This window comes from Xyrauchen texanus, chromosome 29 (genome assembly GCF_025860055.1).
Source record: "Xyrauchen texanus isolate HMW12.3.18 chromosome 29, RBS_HiC_50CHRs, whole genome shotgun sequence".
Taxonomy (NCBI): domain Eukaryota; kingdom Metazoa; phylum Chordata; class Actinopteri; order Cypriniformes; family Catostomidae; genus Xyrauchen; species Xyrauchen texanus.
Genome location: NC_068304.1, coordinates 3,089,538 through 3,109,591, shown reverse-complemented (window position 1 = coordinate 3,109,591; position 20,054 = coordinate 3,089,538). Strand labels below are relative to the sequence as shown.

The 20,054-nt window shown below is 38.6% G+C and overlaps 2 protein-coding genes across 3 annotated transcripts in view; both read left to right on the top strand.

Annotated features, from left to right (window-relative positions):
* The window catches only part of LOC127623356 (cytochrome c oxidase subunit 4 isoform 1, mitochondrial-like), a 160,516-nt gene that overhangs the window by 82,029 nt on the left and 58,433 nt on the right, over window positions 1–20,054 (top strand). The gene's annotated exons all lie outside the window — the stretch shown is intronic.
* The window catches only part of gse1b (Gse1 coiled-coil protein b), a 333,061-nt gene that overhangs the window by 291,189 nt on the left and 21,818 nt on the right, over window positions 1–20,054 (top strand). The window contains exons 4-8 of one of the 2 annotated variants that reach the window (XM_052097772.1): window positions 9,321–9,529; window positions 16,588–16,751; window positions 16,886–17,083; window positions 17,258–17,437; window positions 17,591–17,931. In XM_052097772.1, the coding sequence (XP_051953732.1) occupies window positions 9,321–9,529; window positions 16,588–16,751; window positions 16,886–17,083; window positions 17,258–17,437; window positions 17,591–17,931 (1,092 nt within the window). Of the gene's footprint in view, window positions 1–9,317; window positions 9,530–16,587; window positions 16,752–16,885; window positions 17,084–17,257; window positions 17,438–17,590; window positions 17,932–20,054 lie in introns of both variants that reach the window. The other variant, XM_052097771.1, reaches the window with a different exon arrangement.

Sequence of the window (20,054 nt, the reverse complement as noted above, 5' to 3'; positions counted from 1 at the left end):
TGGGATTGTTAAAAAATTGGAGACCAGTATCTTTAATGTGTCTTGATTATGAAATAATTTCTAAAGGTTTAGCTAATAGGCTTAAGAAATGTTTACATATTATGGTGAAGAAGGAACAAACATATTGTGTTCCAGGTCGCACAGTCATGGATAATTTGTTTTTTTATAAGAGATGTCATTGATGTTTAGATTAACAATTATTGGGTTTCTATCTATTGATCAAGAAAAAGCTTTCGACCGTGTTGGACATGCATGTCTTTTTAAAGTTTTAGAAGGTTTTGCATTTGGAAAATGTTTTATTTCTTGGATAAAGTTGTTGTATAATAATGCCTCTGCAATGATCAAGATAGGGGGTGGTTTGAGTAGCCCAGTTTTTGTTAAAAGAGGCATTAGATAGGGATGTCCTCTTTCAGGGCAGCTCTACAGTTTATTAGTAATGGAGCCTCTTTTATGTGAATTAAGAAATAATTTAAAAGGTTTTTTGTTTCTGAAAAGTTTAATGTTCTGTATCGGCATATACTGATGATATAAAGCTTCTTCTGCAAAAGTAAACTGGGGGAAAAGTGAGGTGATATGGGTGAATGGAGAAATGGCAGGATAACTCGCATTCCAGGAGTTTTGAAGTGGGGAATAGAAGGTATACAAATCTTTGTTTTTTTTTTGGGTTCATAGAATTATAGGATAAATAATTGGGAAGGTATGCTGGATAAAGTGTTAGCTAAGTTGCCTAAATGGAAATGGCTATTACCTAAACTATCCTACAGGGGTAGAGTCTTGGTCATAAATAATTTGGCTGCCTCTATGCTTTGGCACAGACTAAATGTCCTAGAGCCACCTGATTGACTGATTAAAGATATCCAGAGGAAGTTGGTGGATTTATTTTGGTCGGGGCAACACTGCATTCCTAAGCCTGTTTTGTATTTGCCGACTCAAGAAGGAGGACAAGGTCTTGTAGAAATCAGAAGTCGGATCAATACTTTTCGTTTACAAGCAGTACAGAGACTGTTAGAATAGAATAGAATAGAATCCTTTATTTTTGGTCACACATTATACACACAGTTTTTTGCATATATACAGTGAAATGTATTAGTTTTCACATATCCCAGCTAAGCTGGGGTCAGATAAGCTGTTGTATGAGGAGGAGACAGAGTGGAGTAATGCAGCATGTGCTTTGCTGAGAAGGACATCAAGTTTTGGTTATGACAAGCAATTTTAAGAATAAATGAACTGGACTTGAGCAATTTGACTCCATTTTATCGTTCCTTGCTACAAGTGTGGAATATGACCTTTTCTGTAAATAGAGGACTTGAACAACCACAAGACTGGATTATGGGGGAACCATTGTTTCACAATCCATTAATTCAGACCAAATGTTTGTCTTCAGAACGTTTGAGGAACTGTCTGATTAGAGCTGGATGTGCTAAAATAGAAGATCTCAGAGATGTCAAAGGGTGGAAAACAGTGGAATCATTTCAGAAGGACACAGGAATAAACTCTTTACGACTTGTGTCTCAGGTGATGAAGAAAGTGCGTGCAGCTTTACTAGGAGACTGCAGAGAAGCGTTTAGAACAAGTGCAAGGGAGGGGGAAAGACAATACGTTTCCATTGGTATCTGTGTCTGCAGCGGCACAGGAGGAGTACCAAGAAGAAGGCTACACAATTTTGACTTTTAAAACACCAGAATTGGGAAAGTTTCAAGAGATTTGCAAAAAAGCGTTATATTCTATGTGTCAAAATGTCTCATTGGTGTGTTTTAAAGAAAGTCAAGGTTTGGAGGTGGTCAAAAATATTTGGGCCAGACTTCAGAGGATGCTGGAGATCTTTGTACAAGCCTCCTATAGAGAAACGTACAGCAGATTTACAGTGGAGAGACTAATTCATGGTATTATAGCTACGAACAGACACGTAGTGCACCTGAATCCAGCTGTAGTTAAAGATTGTCCCTTTTGCGGAATAGAAGAAACTGTGGATCATTTATTTATTCCATGTGAGATTAAGAAGCCTTTTTGTTTTTTAGAAAGTAGGTTTGAAGGTTTTGGTGAAAATTGTTCTTACAGACGTTTTATTAGTGGTCCGAAATATAACTTCCAGGAACGAAGGAAATTGTGTTTATTAAACTATTTGTTGGGATCAGCAAAGATAGCAATATGGAAAACCAGAAAGTATAAAATATTTGGTACTGGATCTGTTGATGCAGAAAAGGTTCTGAAGGGGTTGATTACTGCTCGAATGAAAATTGAGTTTTCATATTTTAAAATGGTTAATAATGTATTAGATTTTGCAACTATTTGGGCTGTGGGAAATGTTTTATGTGAAGTTGGAGTGCTAATTTTACATTTTTAAAGTAGAGAAAAGTTTTTAAATGTTTAATTGTTTGTATCTTGTTCATTTAGGGTTCTGTTTTAGAGTGTAATATTAATTATTTGTGACGTAATAAAGTTTTGTTAAACCTCTCCCTCTCTCTCTCTCTCTCTCTCTCTCTCTCTCTCCATGTCCCGCTCCTCCCTCCCTCCCTCCCTCTCTCTCTCTCTCTCTCTCTCTCCCTGTCCCTCTCGCTCTCCCTCTCTCTCTCTCCACATGCACATGTCTCTCTCAGCTCGTCTTTCCTCCCCATGATGGATACAATGTACCGAAATATACTTTTAGCGAGTGTACATCAGCTGTACACTTGAAATCAGAGTGCATTGTGGGTAAGATTGAGTGAACATAAATAGGGAACAAGATGTAGGGAACTATATAATGGCAGGCACCCAAAAATAGTGCTCTGTAAGTGGATAGGGGGGTGATTTCGGACACAGCTAGAGAAACCTATTCTGGCAATCACACACTCGATGATAGCTCTGCTTCATTTATTGTCATACAAATAATTGCCATTAATGATTTAATTGTCTGTTTTGGGGCTTGTTATGATTATGATGATTGTCATACAAATTGTCATACTTCTTAAGGTGTACATGTGTGCTTTATGCATTTATTTATGCTTAATGCATTTATTCATATCTAACTTGAAATAAGCAAAAAGTGTTTCCTTTAATTCTTTAAAAACTTGAAAAATAATGCACAGGGGTTGAATGCCAAGTTTTTTAAAGCTTTAAAGGAAATCATTTATCACTATTTTATCGTATGATTCCAAGTTGAATATGAATAAAGGACTTTCTTATGGTGAATGAAGCATGCACACGCACGTAGCCTACACATTAAGAAGTATGACAAATTGTATGAAACAAATCTACATAATCGTGAAAAACATGAAACAATTAATCGCAAATATTTGTCTGACAGTTAATCGTCAGGAAAATTTCACAATGGCTACAGTCCTATGAAAGTCCAATTAAACAATTTTGATCAGGCAATTTTTATTGTGACATTCTTAATCACAGGCATGATTCCCTAGTGTGAACAACAACATTATTCTGCTTTCTGAGAGCCCTTAGTTTTGACCAAATTGAAAGGCATCATCACATGTATCCATCATGTAAAAGGCTATCCCTGAATTCATTGCAATGAACTTATTGACAAAATACATACAACATGGCAGACGGGGCAAGTGTGTGCGTGTGTGTGTGTGTGTGTGTGTGTGAGCGTGTATTTATCACTTTGTGGGGACAAAATGTCCCCATAAGGATAGTAAAACCCGAAATTTTTGACCTTGTGGGGACATTTTGTCGGTCCCCATGAGGAAAACAGCTTATAAATCATACTAAATTATGTTTTTTTGAAAATGTAAAAATGCAGAAAGTTTTCTGTGAGGTTTAGGTTTAGGGGTAGGGTTAGGTTTAGGGGATAGAATATAAAGTTTGTACAGTATAAAAACCATTATGTCTATGGAAAGTCCCCATAAAACATGGAAACACAACATGTGTGTGTGTGTGTGTGTGTGTGTGTGTGTGTGTGTGTGTCGGGGGGCAGCATATGGACTGAGGCTTGTTGAGTTGCTCTCACACCAGGTGTGAAATGGGCTGTTTAATTAACTGCTGATGCTCTTCAAATGCATCCAAAACCATGTGTGTGTGTGTGTGTGTGTGTGTGTGTGTGTGTGTGTGTGTGTGTGTGTGTGTGTGTGTGTGTGTGTGGTCAAATGCAGAAGAACCTTCAGAGATCAGAAATGCACATTAAACACACGCACACATGTACTAAGCAGTGTGAAATCTGTTCATTTCAGTGGCATTCAGAGCGTGACAGGAAGTGATGGGGCCTCTCGTCCTTATATGGGCTGGGCTCATCACACTGAATAGATTTGAATATCATTATCATCTCATCAAGCACATTAGTTTGCAGGACTCAGATGGTGTGTGTGTGTGTGTGTGTGTGTGTGTGTGTGTGTGTGTGTGTGTGTGTGAGTGTGTGAGTGTGTGAGTGTGTGTGTGTGTGTGTGTGTGTGTGTGTGTGTGTGTGTGTGAACGAGAGCCCCATCTGCCTGTGTGTGTTTCAGGTTGGCTGAGGTTGAGTTCAAAGAAAAGAGACACCACAAAACCTGCTTGAGGGAGCCGTGACGTCTACCTCACACACACTCACAAACACAGTCTTGTTGTGTATGGTGTACTAATTGTGCACTAATGCTTTAAAGACACATTAGATATGAATGTGTGTCTGAGACACATCCACACTTATATGCTGATAATGCTGGATCATGATACTTCTGTCATGCCGCTTAGAAGCATCACACATGCATGAGGAAACCGTGTGTGTTTGAGAGAGAAATCTGTTGAGTGTGTGTTAATTGACTGAACGAGAGAGGAAGAGACGCTCTGAGATCTTGACTGGGACTCAGCTGATAATTGCTGTTGTGTGGACATGCATAATTGTGCATTTGTGTATTTGTTAATTAATTGTGTATTTGGGTGTGTAACTGTATTTACCGCTGCGTGCGTCTCTCCTGTTTCTGCTGTTGACTGAAGTCATTGTGGCATCTCTTTAAAAGCTTTCTTCAGAGAGCTCTAGTTGCTAATGGCTTCCCCGAAGACGGCCCGTTTAACAAACATCACCTGAGCAGAAGTTTCTGATGCTGGAATTAACAGAGCTGAGATGTCATGCTGTCATTAGTAACTGTCATTATCAGTCATCATGTGAATTATCTGGCACTGATTACTCCAGTGTGCATACTACATACTCTAGTGTGTATTAGGGCTGCACGATATGACAAAAAAAGGAAATATTGATATTTATCAAACTTTTGATTCGATCGATTCATGATTTTTTTTTATTTTTATATGTGCTTCAACATGATTCAAATGGCATGTTCTTTATTAGCAACCTGGATAGAAAAATCCAAATTCTTATCATTTTAGGAAACATAAGTGTGCAAGAAAAATGTAAGAATGCACCAAATGCACCTCAGGGAGAAGTTTTCAACACAGGGTAAATGTAAAATAAATTAAAATCTAATAAACCCAGATGTTCAGAAATAATAGAATAAAATCAGAAAACTACAAAATACTTCTTAGCCAGTGTAGGTAAAAATTTTATCCAAACCAAGTCTATCTAGAGGCAAATCTAGAAATTAATATCTATAAATGATCAAGTTTATCTAGAAAGGACTTTGTATATCAAATCATTTGTACGTATATTCATAAACCTCTGCATATAGAGACCTGCCCTCTAGCGGTTCACGCTGAGCATCGCAGCAATATTAAATAATTTATTATTACAATTCAACTAGCAAAGTTAGTCATAATGATCGCTCGCCAAACGTTGGCTATAGATGCAGTACACTTGAAACACGTCACAGAACAAAGCAATGATTTGCGATCTATCTGAATCATCATGGTCCCATATATAACCTATATCCATATGATTTGAAATGAAACGCCGTCACGTAACCAACACACTTATGGGTAAAAAGAAAAGAAAGAAGACCGTTCATCAATATGCGCACACTAAAGCAGTTATGGTCTTGAGCCGGTGTACACATGTAAGATGGACGAAGTTGAGCTACAATCACACTTTGTACAATCGTACTGGGAATATTAGCGCTGTCTTTTATATCAGTCTCCATTTTGTTCATCTGTCACGTTCATTTGGAGCACGCCACACACGTGCAGCTGATCAGATCAGTATTGGCATTAAAACAAGCGCTATTAAATATTTATCTTCCGTATTCAGCCTTTGGTGGATATACAACGTATCTAACTATAGTGTTTGAAATGTTTTTATGCAAAATATCGATTTCTCGATAAAAAAATAAAATAAAAAGAAATCGTGTCAAAACGCAAATTCAAATTAATTAAAAAAAAGTCAAAATCCGCCCAGCCCTAGTATGTATACCTGATGTCATGTGTAAAGGGCTTTGTCATATGAACACTATGCTATCGCAATCGTGTAGGTTTAAAAGGAGGGTAAAAAAATGTGCGGCAACACATATCTTCGCACTGCGAAATTCCAAGTGCGAACAAGCGTGGGCGGATTTTGAGCACGTGTAAAATAAGCAAAAAAGTGCCAAGCAGTCTTTTTTAATTCTGCACTTTATACTTTGGGAGAGTGAAGTGAAAAAATGCTAAAAGCACTAAAATGATTTCCTTGTCCATTGTGAATATTCAGTGTAGCCGTTCGCAAATCACTGCTCACACAGGGGGCACCACCAAACCAAGCAGCTTCCTATTGGTCAACGCAGCAATTTCACCTGTCAAAGTTCATCAAACTTGAACTCCACGCAAAATCTGCGAGGGGAAATTAATTGCACGCAATTCACAATGTCAAGAATTCCCATTGAGATGACTGTATTTCACTCACCGAATTTCACTGTGCGAAGGTGTGTGTGACCGCCCCTAAAGGATTTTGACTACCCAAGAATTAAATGCATAAATCAACCCAGTGTTCTGTTTGAGTTGTATTTATTGTTGGTCTATGTAGACCTGCATTTTTTCAGTGTGTTTCAGAGTGCAGATTAATCATATGATTTGATTACATTTTAGGTTGTTTCTCACCAAAACCTATCATATGCCTTTGGAAGACAATGACTGTGATGCACAAATCACATGGACTGCTTTTATGATTCTTTGGGTAGATTTAGTGCTTTAATGTGGGGGTGCTGTCCACTGCAATGTATTGAAAAGACAGACTGTCATTATCTCCTTTTTTGTTCCTCATATGAAAGTCATATTGTTTGGAACAATATGAGGGTGAATAAATTAGAATGTATTTTCATTTCTGGGAGAACTATTCCAATCCAACTAGCTGTTTTTTTAATGCAAGAATGTGTCCTTGGCTCATAATCTTCTCTAAAACTAGTGTTGAGTGCTGTTGCCCCACCAGACTGAAATTCATTGTATATAGAGTCCCCCACAACCAATCAAACCACAAGGTGCCGGCAGGCGCCCACCATAATAAATCACAACATTTAAAATCAGGCTCCATTTACACAGTCTTCATAATGGCTGTCGAGGGCCACCTGTCTGTCTGTCCACTAATGCATGAGACATTTGCACTTTTATATATATATATACAGTGCATCCGGAAAGTATTCACAGTGCTTCACTTTTTCCACATTTTGTTATGTTACACCCTTATTCCAAAATGGATTAAATTCATTATTTTCCTCAAAATTCTACAAACAATACCCCATAATGACAAGGTGAAAGAAATTTGTAAAAAACAAAAAAAATCACATGTGCATAAGTATTCACAGCCTTTGCCATGACACTCAAAATTGAGCTCAAGTGCATCCTGTTTCCACTGATCATCCTTGATTGGAGTCCACCTGTGGTGAATTCAGTTGATTGGACATGATTTGGAAAGGCACACATCTTTCTATATAAGGTCCCACAGTTAACAGTGCATGTCTGAGCACAAGCCATGGAGTCCAAGGAATTGTCTGTAGACCTTCAAGACAGAACTGTATCGAGGCACAGATCTGGAGAAGGGTACAGAAAAATGTCTGCAGCATTGAAGGTCCCAATGAGCACAGTGGCCTCCATCATCCATAAATGGAAGAAGTTTGGAGTCACCAGGACTCTTCCTAGAGCTGGCCGCCAAACTGAGCGATCGGGGGAGAAGGGCCTTAGTCAGGGAGGTGACCAAGAACCCGATGGTCACTCTGACAGACCTCCAGCATTTCTCTGTGGAGAGAGGAGGACAACCATCTCTGTAGCACTCCACCAATCAGGCCTTTATGGTAGAGTGGTCAGACGGAAGCCACTCCTCAGGAAAAGGCACATGATAGCCTGCCTGGAGTTTGCCAAAAGGCACCTGAAGGACTCTCTGGTCTGATGAAACAAAGATTGATCTCTTTGGCCCTAATGGCAAGCGTCATGTCTGAAGGAAACCAGGCACTTCTCATCAACTGGCCAATAGAGTGAAGCATGGTGGTGGCAGCATCATGCTGTGGGGATGTTTTTCAGCAGCAGCAACTGTGAGAATAGTCAGGATCAAGGGAAAGATGGAAGCAGCAATGTACAGAGACATCCTTGATGAAAACCAGCTCTGGACCTCAGACTGGGGTGAAGGTTCATCTTCCAACAGGACAACGACCCTAAGCACACAGCCAAGATACAAAGGAGTGGCTATGGGACAACTCTGGGAATGTTCTTGAGTGGTCCAGCCAGTGCCCAGACTTGAACCAGATTGAACATCTCTGGAGAGATCTGAAAATGGCTGTGCACCGACACTCCCCATCCAACCTGATAGAGCTTGAGAGGTCCTGCAAATAAGAATGGGAGAAACTGCCCAAAAATGTATGTGCCAAGCTTGTAGCATCATACTCAAAAAGACTTGAGGCTGTAATTGGTGCCAAAGGTGCTTCAACAAAGTATTGAACAAAGGCTGTGAATACTTGTGTACATGCGATGGTTTTCGTTTCTTATTTTTTTATAAATTTGCAAAGATTTCAAACAAACTTATTTCACGTTGTCATTATGGGGTATTTTTTGTAGAATTTTGAGGAAAATAATGAAATTATTCCATTTTGGAATAAGGCTGTAACATAACAAAATGTGGAAAAAGTGAAGTGCTGTGAATACTTTCCGGATGCACTGTATATGTATATATATATAGCACTTGTTATGTTTACTGGGAATTAATCAGACAGAGTTGTTTACACCACAGCCATAGTCTGCATTGTGTCTGAAAGCTGTGATTATATTAAACTGGTGAAGCTATTGTGTGTGTGTTTAAAATCTGGGTTTCAGTTTGCTTTTATTTATGAGCTGTGATCTTTCATATAGATTTAAATGACAATAACCAAAATATCATTAAACTAGTCCATATGAGTTGCGCTCTATTTTCCAAGTCTCCTGAAATCATACTGTAGCTCAGACAATGAGCTAATCAGTGCCTTTCATGTAGATTACAAAACAACTAACGGTTTGTCTCTGTCGTTTAGCAGGATCTTCCATCAGCAGCGAGTCATCTCCCGTCTCGTCTCCGGCCACTAATCACAGCTCCCCCGTAAGTACTCCCAAGCGGGGCCCCATGGGTCCAGTTATCATGCCTCCTGGGAGCCACAGTGTCCACAGCACCCCGCCTGTGGTCACCATTGCCCCCACCAAAACGGTCAATGGCCTTTGGAGGAGCGAGAGCCGATCAGTCCGAGAGGTAAGATCTGTTTTTTTTTTAAAAAGCTGATATACACACAGTTGTGATCACACATCAATTGAATCTATATTAAAGCACCAAATGTACATATCTACAATGTCACCCACAGTCACACTAATGAACTAGATTACAGTGTGGAGGAATTGGTTATTCTGATTATTATTATTAATACATAGAATTATTCATTGAACATGTCAAATTTAATATACAGATTGCCTTTCATCGTCTGGCTGTTGATACAATCTGACTTTCCTTTGTGTATTGATTTTCCTTAGCGCATTTACCTGCCATGTGCAGTGCTGAATTATATTGTACTTTCCCTCTTTTACAAATCTCACCGTTACAGTTGAGTCCACTGGGGGGCGCTGTGGATGTGTGTTGTCATATTGTGGGATGAGAGAAGGAATTGTGATGGCATCTTTGGCCAAGTGTGAAGTCAAGTGAGGCAATACTTGTAATATTTTGGTTCTTATTGAATTCTACTCAATTGTTATTCTGTTCTTGTTAGAGTTGGGAATGTTAGAGTATATCGAAATTCTATATATCGTGAACCAAAATAAATTATGATTCATATAATGGCATAACTTGATATTTTGAAATTTGCAACATGTTTTCTGTCCATGTGATCATAAATAAAATGACCCTTCAAACATCATAATCTCTCTGTCGCAATAATTATAATAATCAAAATCAGGTTCTGTGATCAGCATAAATATAGCCCACTATTTTTGAAGGCTAATTTGTTTGTGATCTTTTCTTGTAGTGGGTACATGAGAAACTCTTATTTAAACTTTGAAGATTTATATTGTGTATTATAATTATAATTTTAATGTAAATATTTCAAAAAAATAAACACAATTTTCTGCCATAATTTGCCATTTAAGTGTTATCAAATCGAATTGAGATAATATCAATTAGTGAACCTCATATCGTATATTGAACTGAATCATGAGATAATCATATCGTCCCATCCCTATATTAGAGTCATTCAAACAAACGGACAAGGATCTGCTTTCATGGTGAAAAAAAAATGCCAAGCGGTACAAGAAACTCGAAAGCTAATCAGACAGTATGTGTGGACGTGTGTTAAATCTCTGTACACGGGAGGAGTGTACACAAAAAGCCAACTTTAAACACTGAATAATAACATGAAATTATAAAAATGCGTTATTGTGAAGATGCAAGTGTTTCTATATGTGCATTACCCTCATACCCTCACCATCAGTATTGGTCTCTATGAAAGCGCTGAGTGAGTGCAGTTGTTTTTGATATTAATTTAAAATCTTTTTTTTGTAATTTATTAAAAAAAAATATTAATGCATATTGTTCGTTATTTCAAAAAGAAAAGCATAGTTGGTTGAAGTTTAACTTTTCTGTGTAATATAAAACAAAATATACTGTAAATTTTACATATATGTTATACTTGTTTTTTTTACGTTTTATTTTACGAGTAATGTTTTGTGTAGGTTACAGTATTCCACTACAAAATGACTCCAAACCCCCATCACTAACTGTGGTAAAATCAGTGTAACACTTGGCATATAATGGCACATTGCATTATTGAGCTTTACTCACACACACACACACACACACACACACACAAACAAACACTGTTGGATTTTATGTGTGGCTTGGTAATCACAGTGTGTCAGAATGCGTGTGACATATGTTCGGGTGACACACAGCCGGCTGCGTGAACAGCCCCCACCACACACATATACACCCTCTGCATCCCCCATCCTTCAGTGTTTCACAAAGCAGCACAATGGCACTAAACAGCTGTGTCTGCACCCCTCTTTACAAGCCTGCAGTCAAGTGCAGCTCTCGCCAGTGTCTGTGCGTGTGTGCGCGTGTGTGTGTGTGTGTGTGTGTCAGTTTAAAAAGGATTATGGTCATGCTGTAATCCTGCTTATCTGCTGCTACTGGCCACTGATACGCTCAACCTTATATTAGTGTTCCAAGTAATTTTTCATTTTAATTCAGCTTCTTTATTCTATCACAAGCTTCCTTCATTGCGGTCAGATATTTAAATGTATAAAGAATAAAACTGGGTGAGAGAGAGACCTTCACCCTGAACTACACCGGCCTGTTATGCCCCAGAATTCCTCAGTGTGTTCAGAGAGCTAATGAGCCCATCAGTCTGTTGTTCCAGTGGAGGTCAGAGGTAGAGGTTGTGTTCCCTTCCTCTGACATCACTGTTGATGACTGCTCTCTGAAAACACTCAGGGATTCTGGGATGGGGCGCAACAAGCTGGTGCAGTTCAAGGTGCCATTGGGCCATAGCTACCCCCCCCCCCCCTCCAGAATGAACAAAGAATGCTCTGTCCGCTGCTTAACCCTCTTTATGACTGAGTGGGTGGGGGGGGATCCCATAAATTTAGGCTCTGTAGATTTACCCCACTGCCTTGACCCCTGACCCTCTGATTACATAAGCACACAGTACGAATCTACTGTTTGTAATGTTCAATTGAAATTGATGGAGAGAGTCACAAACACTGTCTGTCTGCTCACTGTTACATGAATATGATTTTTCTCAATAGGTGTCGCACAGTTGTATGAGTTGTAGTGAAATTTTATTTAATGTGTTAGTCATGGTGTGTATGTTGTGTTCGTTGTGTTTGTGTGTGTGTGTGTTGTGTTGTGTTGTGTTGTGTTAGTAAGTGTGGGGTCCTCCCACCCCTGAGGAGGCGTCTCTCGTCCTGCCTGAGTGCCTATATGACAAAAGAGACACAGACAGAGAGAGACAGAGAGGCCAGGCAGCAAGCGGCCCCGGGCTCCATCACAACAAACTCCTCTTTCATTTTTAATGTGCACTGGCCCCACTGTACACCTGCCAACACACACACACACATGGGCATTTTCAAGTAATTTTGTAGTCAAGACCTCTAAACCACAAAAAACGAGGAATCAATTACTCGTAAATTAGATGTATGTTAAAAATAACATGTACCTGAAATTTATATTTTGTTTTATTCACTGTCGGTGAATAGTTTGTTAACAGTTTGTTACCAAGAATGGTTTCAAAATAAGAGAACTTCAACAAACCATCCTTTTCTTTTGGGAAAAAAATGAAATGAACAATATGCATTCATAAAAATGGAAAACCAAAAAGACTTAAATAACATTAAAAAACATTTGCACTCACACAGTCCTGACGGCATGAGGGTAATGCACATATAGAAATAAAGACATTTCATTCATTTGACATGTTATTATTCAGTAATACAAGTGGTGAAAGTTGGCTTTTATAAAATGAGCACTGCCGGTGTTCAGAGATTTAACACAAACACACATATACTGGTGTTTTTTTTTCATGATATAAGCAGATTCTCATCGGTTGGTTTGCATGACTCCAAATACAAATTGAGCAGGATTTCATAAGAATCAGAATATATCAAGTAATGCAACACAAAAACAATCTTCTCTTATCCAACATCTCAACAACACACATCCACAGCGCCCCCCAGTGGACTACAGTTGTAATTGCAATATTTGCTAAAAGAGTGAGAGGGGAAATGCAGTGTTATTCAGCGCTGCTCACGGTAGGCAAATGCAGAAGGAAGTCAATTTGCGATATGCAATATTTTTAATACTCAAGTAGCAGGATAAGAACGATTACCCGATCACACGAGTACTTGTGCACATCTCTAAAACACAGACACACACATGTGGAGAGCTCTTTATGTAATGCACTCCATGACCAGCAGTAAAACCAAGATAACTTTAGGCATAATACAGGATATCTGTTGTAAAACATGGTTTCGTCCAATTTATAGTTATTACAGTCAATGTCTTCAATGTTACTACCATGCTTTATTATTGTAAATGTTAAACAATTAGGTTGACAACATTTAATTGAACATAAATGTATATTTCATTTACATTAATAAACTAGATAACACCCAATTTTATGAACTGAATCGAAATATAGTGATGATACAAATGTATCACTGAATCATTTGAGTGAAATAAATCATTTACATGAACCTTCCAAAAGAACCGACTCAATAAAATGGATCAGAGTTCCCAACACTACTTATAAGGGAATCATTTATATATTTATAAATGTAGTACAACATTTGGATGAATATTTGTGTGCTCACAATATAACAGTGCCTTATTGCTCAATGGAGTGCTCTGTTGTTTCCCAGTGAAGGGGAGATCACATGGAAGCTGATAATAGCATGCAGCAGCCCCAAAGATCTGTGTATCTGATTTACGGCGATGTTAACAGAGACCCGCGGAAATGTCCTCCAAACTCTGTTAATAGTGTTTTATGGATTTCAACATTCTCCGTAGACGGCAGTTAAATGTCATTAGCCATGGCACAAATATAGACAAAGTGATGTGGCTAATAGCAAGGCTTCTGTCTTTTCCGACAGCCTGACCTCCACTCGATAAATGGAGCAGTGTGTTGACAGCTAGATGCCGTCTCAGGTTTTCCCATGATTTTGACTTCTTTTGACGTATTTGAGCCACTTTTCTGCCCAACTGCACATTGAACTCCTCTCTCTCCTCCTGTAAGAGCATTACAGAGGAAAATAGGGGTCAGAGGGCACTTGGGTGCATGGTTTGAGGCTGCTTTGTTGCTAAGTGAAGCTTGTTACATGACAAGGGAGGGAGTGCAGGCCAACCAGACAGAGCGAGAGACTCGAAGTCACAAATCAAGTCTTTTATATTTGTATAGCACTTTTCACATTGTTTCAAAGCAGCTTTACAGACAATAGTGCTGTTAAGGAAAATGAAGATGTCATAAAGTCTTCATTGTGCGGTTTGATAAAAAATTCTGTTGAAACAGCATGAATGTAATGTCAATATTAGATGTCTACATGCAATACAAGTCATGGTTTAAATGAGTAAACTGAGTAGATGTTGGTGGCCAGTATATAAAGGATAAAAGGATTTTGTATGAACTGTAAGATTAATGACTAACGTCTTTTGAAGTCCAGCCACAACATAAGCGCTGTTTCATATTTGATGTTGCTTTCAGCGATTGCCGAGGGGTTTGAAGCGCCCAGGCTAACGGGTCTGTGATGGGCTTTACACTAGTGTGGATGACACATAAAAACACAAGCAGCACACTACAGCACAACAGTTGGGTTCTGGTAGTGCAAATTATATTCGTTTTCTTAATAGTGAAATTGATTTTAGTGATAAACCTTATAAGAAAGACCTGTCATGAGCTCTGAGGTTGTTAAGTGATGATATATGCTTCTGTATGAGCCTTAAGTCAGATTTAAGTTGATTTCAATTGTGTTCAATTGCCAGAGAAGTTACTGTTGCCATGGCAGCTGGATTTTTGTGCAAAAGAGCTAAGAAGTGATCACATGTGAAGTAATGCAAATTAAATAATTGAGTTGATCTCCCTAGACTCTAAAATTATTTACAATTTGATATGTTTGATTTTCCACAGAAATTCAAATATATATGGTTCTTTATTATAATCAGGGGCTTATAGTCTGTTGTTTTATACTGGTCCACTGGTTATGACTGCATTATGTTGTTCACAATGATTGATGGCAGTAATTTTGTCCCACATAAAACATTTTAAAGTTAAAGGGTGTACATTTTTCCATGTTAACAGGTTCTTCTTTCCCAGCTCAACCCTGTAAAGCACATGAAAGAATTGTCAGAAAATTCTTAATTGTATTTGTTTTTTACATTAAACTGTTTTAGTACCATTAGCCAAACTATAAAAAGAAATGGTAATTTTTATTTTTAATTTCTTTTATGTATCATATTTGATGCGTCATGCTTTAAAGGTCATTATCATCCTGAGGCCCAGCAATTAATTTTTGTGTAGGACATTTTTTATGAAAGTTTTTCTTACCCCATACATGCTACAGTGGTAAATCTTGGGGTATTATTAGAGTAGTCTCTGGGCTTTTCAGAGATACCAAATATTTGAGAGTTTGGCCACAACATCATCTTCTCCTTGGTCTATAAATATAGTTCAATTCAGCACATCAAATACAATATGAATAAAATGTATATCAATTTATATCATGTGTATTTTATGCACCAAACACTATACTGATATTTATAAAAAAAACAAAAAAAGGGAAATTGTAAAACTGTTTTTGCTGGATCTGAGAAACGTATGGTAAGATGACATCATAATAGCTTGTAATGTAATATAATGAGATCTTTTTAATGACAGAGCAGGCTGCATATATGAAAATACACAGAAATATTAGCTCACACTTTAAATATACATTATCTTATAAAAAGTATATGCCAGAATTTTTAAATATTCATTTATCCCAACATAAGAGTCACTTTTTGCACATGTCTGTTGCCATTTTAAATAGATCAATATAAACATGTGAAACTTACATACCATAGTTTCTTTGGCTCTTTAGCTTGAACAGAGAGTGAAACAGGAGCCGTTAAACCGTCATATTTTGATACACACAGCGTTATAGGGTTAATATGCAGAGTCAACTATAAGTAAGACATTCGCAGGTTGATCTCCTTGAAAACTGTGAACACTGTTTCTCTGTGGTGTGATAGAAATTGTCTGTTTGTTTGAGTGCCACATCAGCGACGCAACAGCAATGGTGTGAGTTTGGGCCGGGACTGTCTGCTTGTACGATCAATGGCAAATGGGAGGAGTATTGGGGAAAGCGCTTTGAAAACAATGTTTATTTTTGCATTTCTTTTTGGTGGTGCAGAAATGCCGGACTGTAGCTTGAAGTAAATAGTTAAGTAATAGTACATCTTTGTTTTTATGGTTTTTACATATTTTTTACTTTCAATCAAATGTTGAAATGTTGGGATTCATCTTTGATCTGATTGGTTTGGTTAATGGCTTATTTATTTATTATTTTGGGGTTAAATGTGACCTCAACATGTTTTCATGAGATTCATCCTTACACAGTGTTTTGAGGGTGTTGAGTAGATGTGAGAAGGGTGTTGTTGAGATATTTTCAGGGTTTGCCGGGCAGCGTGTGTGCGTGTGTTTGTGTTGTTCATTTTGTGTCAGACTTCCTTAGTGTTTTTGAAAAACCTATTACAGCACACTTCCATCACAAACCGCTCCTCTCTCATTTCTTTAGTCTGAGTCTGGTCCTCGTGGAGTTACTCGAGACCGAAGTTCAGAGGCACCATCTACACAAGAGAAGGGGGGCCCCACGGTCACGGCCCACCTGATCGGAAACCCTTACGCGTTTGGCCTGACACCTGCATCTGTGATGCAGGACTCACGCTTTCAACCCCTAAAGTGAGTATGACTGACCTACTTGAACAGAATTGTTCAAGTCACCCAGGAAGTATTCTAGTCTCAAAATCAATATCATATCTTTAATACTGGCTGTTTTTATTGGAAAAAATTCTCATTCACATTTTTTCTGTCAGTATGCCCCGTCAGATGTCGCACAACGTCCCCGCTGCCGGTGTTCCTGAGGAATATCTGAGAGGGTTTCGTCCTTACGCCATGGCAGAGGAGCTCCGTATGCCCTCATTACCACTGGGACTGGATCCTGCCACCGCTGCGGCCGCTGCAGCCTATTACCACCCCGGATACCTGCCACACCCCTCCTTCTCACCGTACAGGTAAACCAAAACATTTAAACGTCCGTAGAGATTCGCAGAGACTCTGTTTTGTACTGTTAGTTTAGTAATAGTAAGTTACATTTCAGTCATCGTAATGGAATACATTTATGTGAACTATTCTTTTAAACATGCACACATGACAGTGGACATGACGTGTGTGTCTGTTTCTCTCAGAATGGACGATCCGTTCTGTCTGTCAGCTCTGAGGTCACCCTTCTATCCACTGCCTACAGGGGGCGCTCTCCCCCCTCTACACCCATCTGCTGTACACATGCACCTGCAGGGTGTCCGTTACCCTGGAGACCTGAGTCACCCCTCATTGTCCAGCCTACAGTCCGAGCGCCTGTCAGAGAGGTACGCAACAACACCTCTACAGTGTTAATTCCATGAGTTTTCGATGTGTACAAGTTGTACCATGGTATTCTTTGAAGTACCTTGGAGTAGCATATAAATACAGCAATTTCAGCAAAGTTTGAACTGTTGTCTGTGTGTGGTGTGTCTCCACAGACTCCAGATGGAGGACGAGCTGCGGCAGAGAGAGCGCGAGCGAGAGAAAGAGCGAGAACGAGAGGCTGAGCGAGAAAAAGAGCGTGAGCGAGAAAGGGAGAGAGAGAAAGATCTGGAGCGTGAGAAAGAGAGAGAACGGGAGCGAGAGAGGGAGAGGGAGAGAGAGAGAGAGAGAGAGAGAGAGAGAGAGCGTGAGAGAGAGCGAGAGATAGAGCGGCAGAAGGAGAGGGCTGCGCGAGAGAAGGCCATGGAAAGCCATTATCTGGCGGAGCTTCACGTACTCAGAGGCGCTGCCGACGACAGAGCCAAATCTGCTGATAGAATCCCTCCGAACAGAGCTGGTATGAAAATGTATTTTCAGTCCATCATGTTCCAAAGACAGATATACATGTTATAACAGAACAACACACTAGTATACACGGGTGTTTCTTCAACTTCAGGCACTTTCTGGTCCCAAGGGGTGTTTTTTATTCAATCGAACAGGTTTACATTTTTTTATATTTATGGTGATTTCATAAGTATGTGCACAGATTTTCCTGTTTTAGTCTCATGTAATTATGACATTTTAAAATGTCATAATTAGACTGCTTGTAACATTTAAAGCTCCTCCAAGGCTCATACAGGGAAAACACCATCATCAGCATCACACGCTCTGTTTGTAGCAGATAGCAAAGACAGTAAACAAAGTGCAAATTCACATTGTAGCATGAGGCATATACAGAGTACTTGCTGTACTTGCTTTATTAAATAGCAGCCTTTTGCAGTTTAAAAACCACTTTGTGTCACATAGAGACCGGCTTTTCCAGAGTGGGAATCTGCCATCATAACGTCAGAGCTCCTTGGTCAAACAACACAGAAACACTTCAAAATAAAATCTGTCAAAATTAAAGGTATTTTATAGGAAAAAGGTATTACAAAAAAAATCACATCTGTAAAGTTGTGTAATATTCATTGTAATACTACTACTAATAATAAATCAGTAGTAATTGTTTAATACTTCAGAAATATCTCACATCTGTGATGCTCTGTTATGCAGTGCTTTATTTGATAAAAAATAATACAATATTATATTGAAAATGAATAGTTGTTTTCATTTAATTCAAGTTTTAATGAATTCAAAATTGAAATGCCATTTTGATGATAAAATTGAAATAAACTGTTTATGTGGAGAGAAAAAAAATCGGACTCCATATCGGTTAGTGCCAAAAATGATGTATCGGTACTCGTTCTCCAAAAAATGGTATTGGGACATCCCTAATCATCTGTAATTTTCGAGAAATACAATTCTGAAAATAGATTAGCAGTAGATGAATAACTAACATGCGAGTAGCGTAAAGGCACCTTCTAAACAAAGAGTGAAATAAACATAAGCCATTTCAATATCTGTTTATGTCAAAATGATTTGCTTAATGATTGGCTTCATTTCCACCACACCAAACAATTTGGCCCCTAATAAAGTAAATTACATTTTTCAAACGTTTGTGTACTTATTACAAATCGACAAAAGTATCAGTGATGAGCTTGAGATGAAATATGAGACAAGTGATGTTTGAAGAAAACAAAGAAAAATCAAGGTACAATTGAAGTCAGAAGTTTACATACAACTTGCGTTTAAACTCAGTTTTTCACAACTCCTGATATTAAAATCATAGAAAACATTCCTTGTCTTAGGTCAGTTAGGATCACTACTTTATTTTAAGAATGTGAAATGTCAGAATATTAGTAGAGAGAATGATTTATTTCAGCTTTTATTTATTTCATCACATTCCCAGTGGATCAGAAGTTTACATACACTTTGATAGTATTTAGTAGGATTACATTTAAATTGTTAAAATACAATTTTGGGTATCCTTCCACAAGCTTCTCACAATAAGTTGCTGGAATGTTTGGCCCATTCGTCCAGACAGAACTGGTGTAACGGAGTCTGGTTTGTTGGCCTCCTTGCTCACACACGCTTTTTCTGTTCTGCCAACAAATTCGGATCGAATTGAAGTCAGGGCTTTATGATGGCCACTCCAATACCTTGACTTTGTTGTCCTTAAGCCATTTTGCCACAACTTTGAAGGTATGCTCGGGGTCATTGTCCATTAGGAAGACCCATTTGTGACCGAGATTTAACTTGAGATTTTGCTTCAATATATCCACATAATTTTCCTTTATAACTTTCCATGATGCCATCTATTTTGTGAAGTGCACCAGTCCCTCCTGCAGCAAAGCAGCTCCACAACATGATGCTGCCACTCCCAAGCTTCTCGGTTGGGAAGGTGTTCTTCGGCTTGCAAGCCTCATCCTTTTTCCTCCAAACATATCGATGGCCATATAGTTCAATTTTTGTTTCATCAGACCAGAGGACATTTCTCCAAAAAAGTAAGATCTTTATCACCACGTGCACTTGCAAACTGTAGTCTGGCTTTTTTATGGCGGTTTTGGAGCAGTGGCTTCTTGCTGAGCAGCCTTTCAGGTT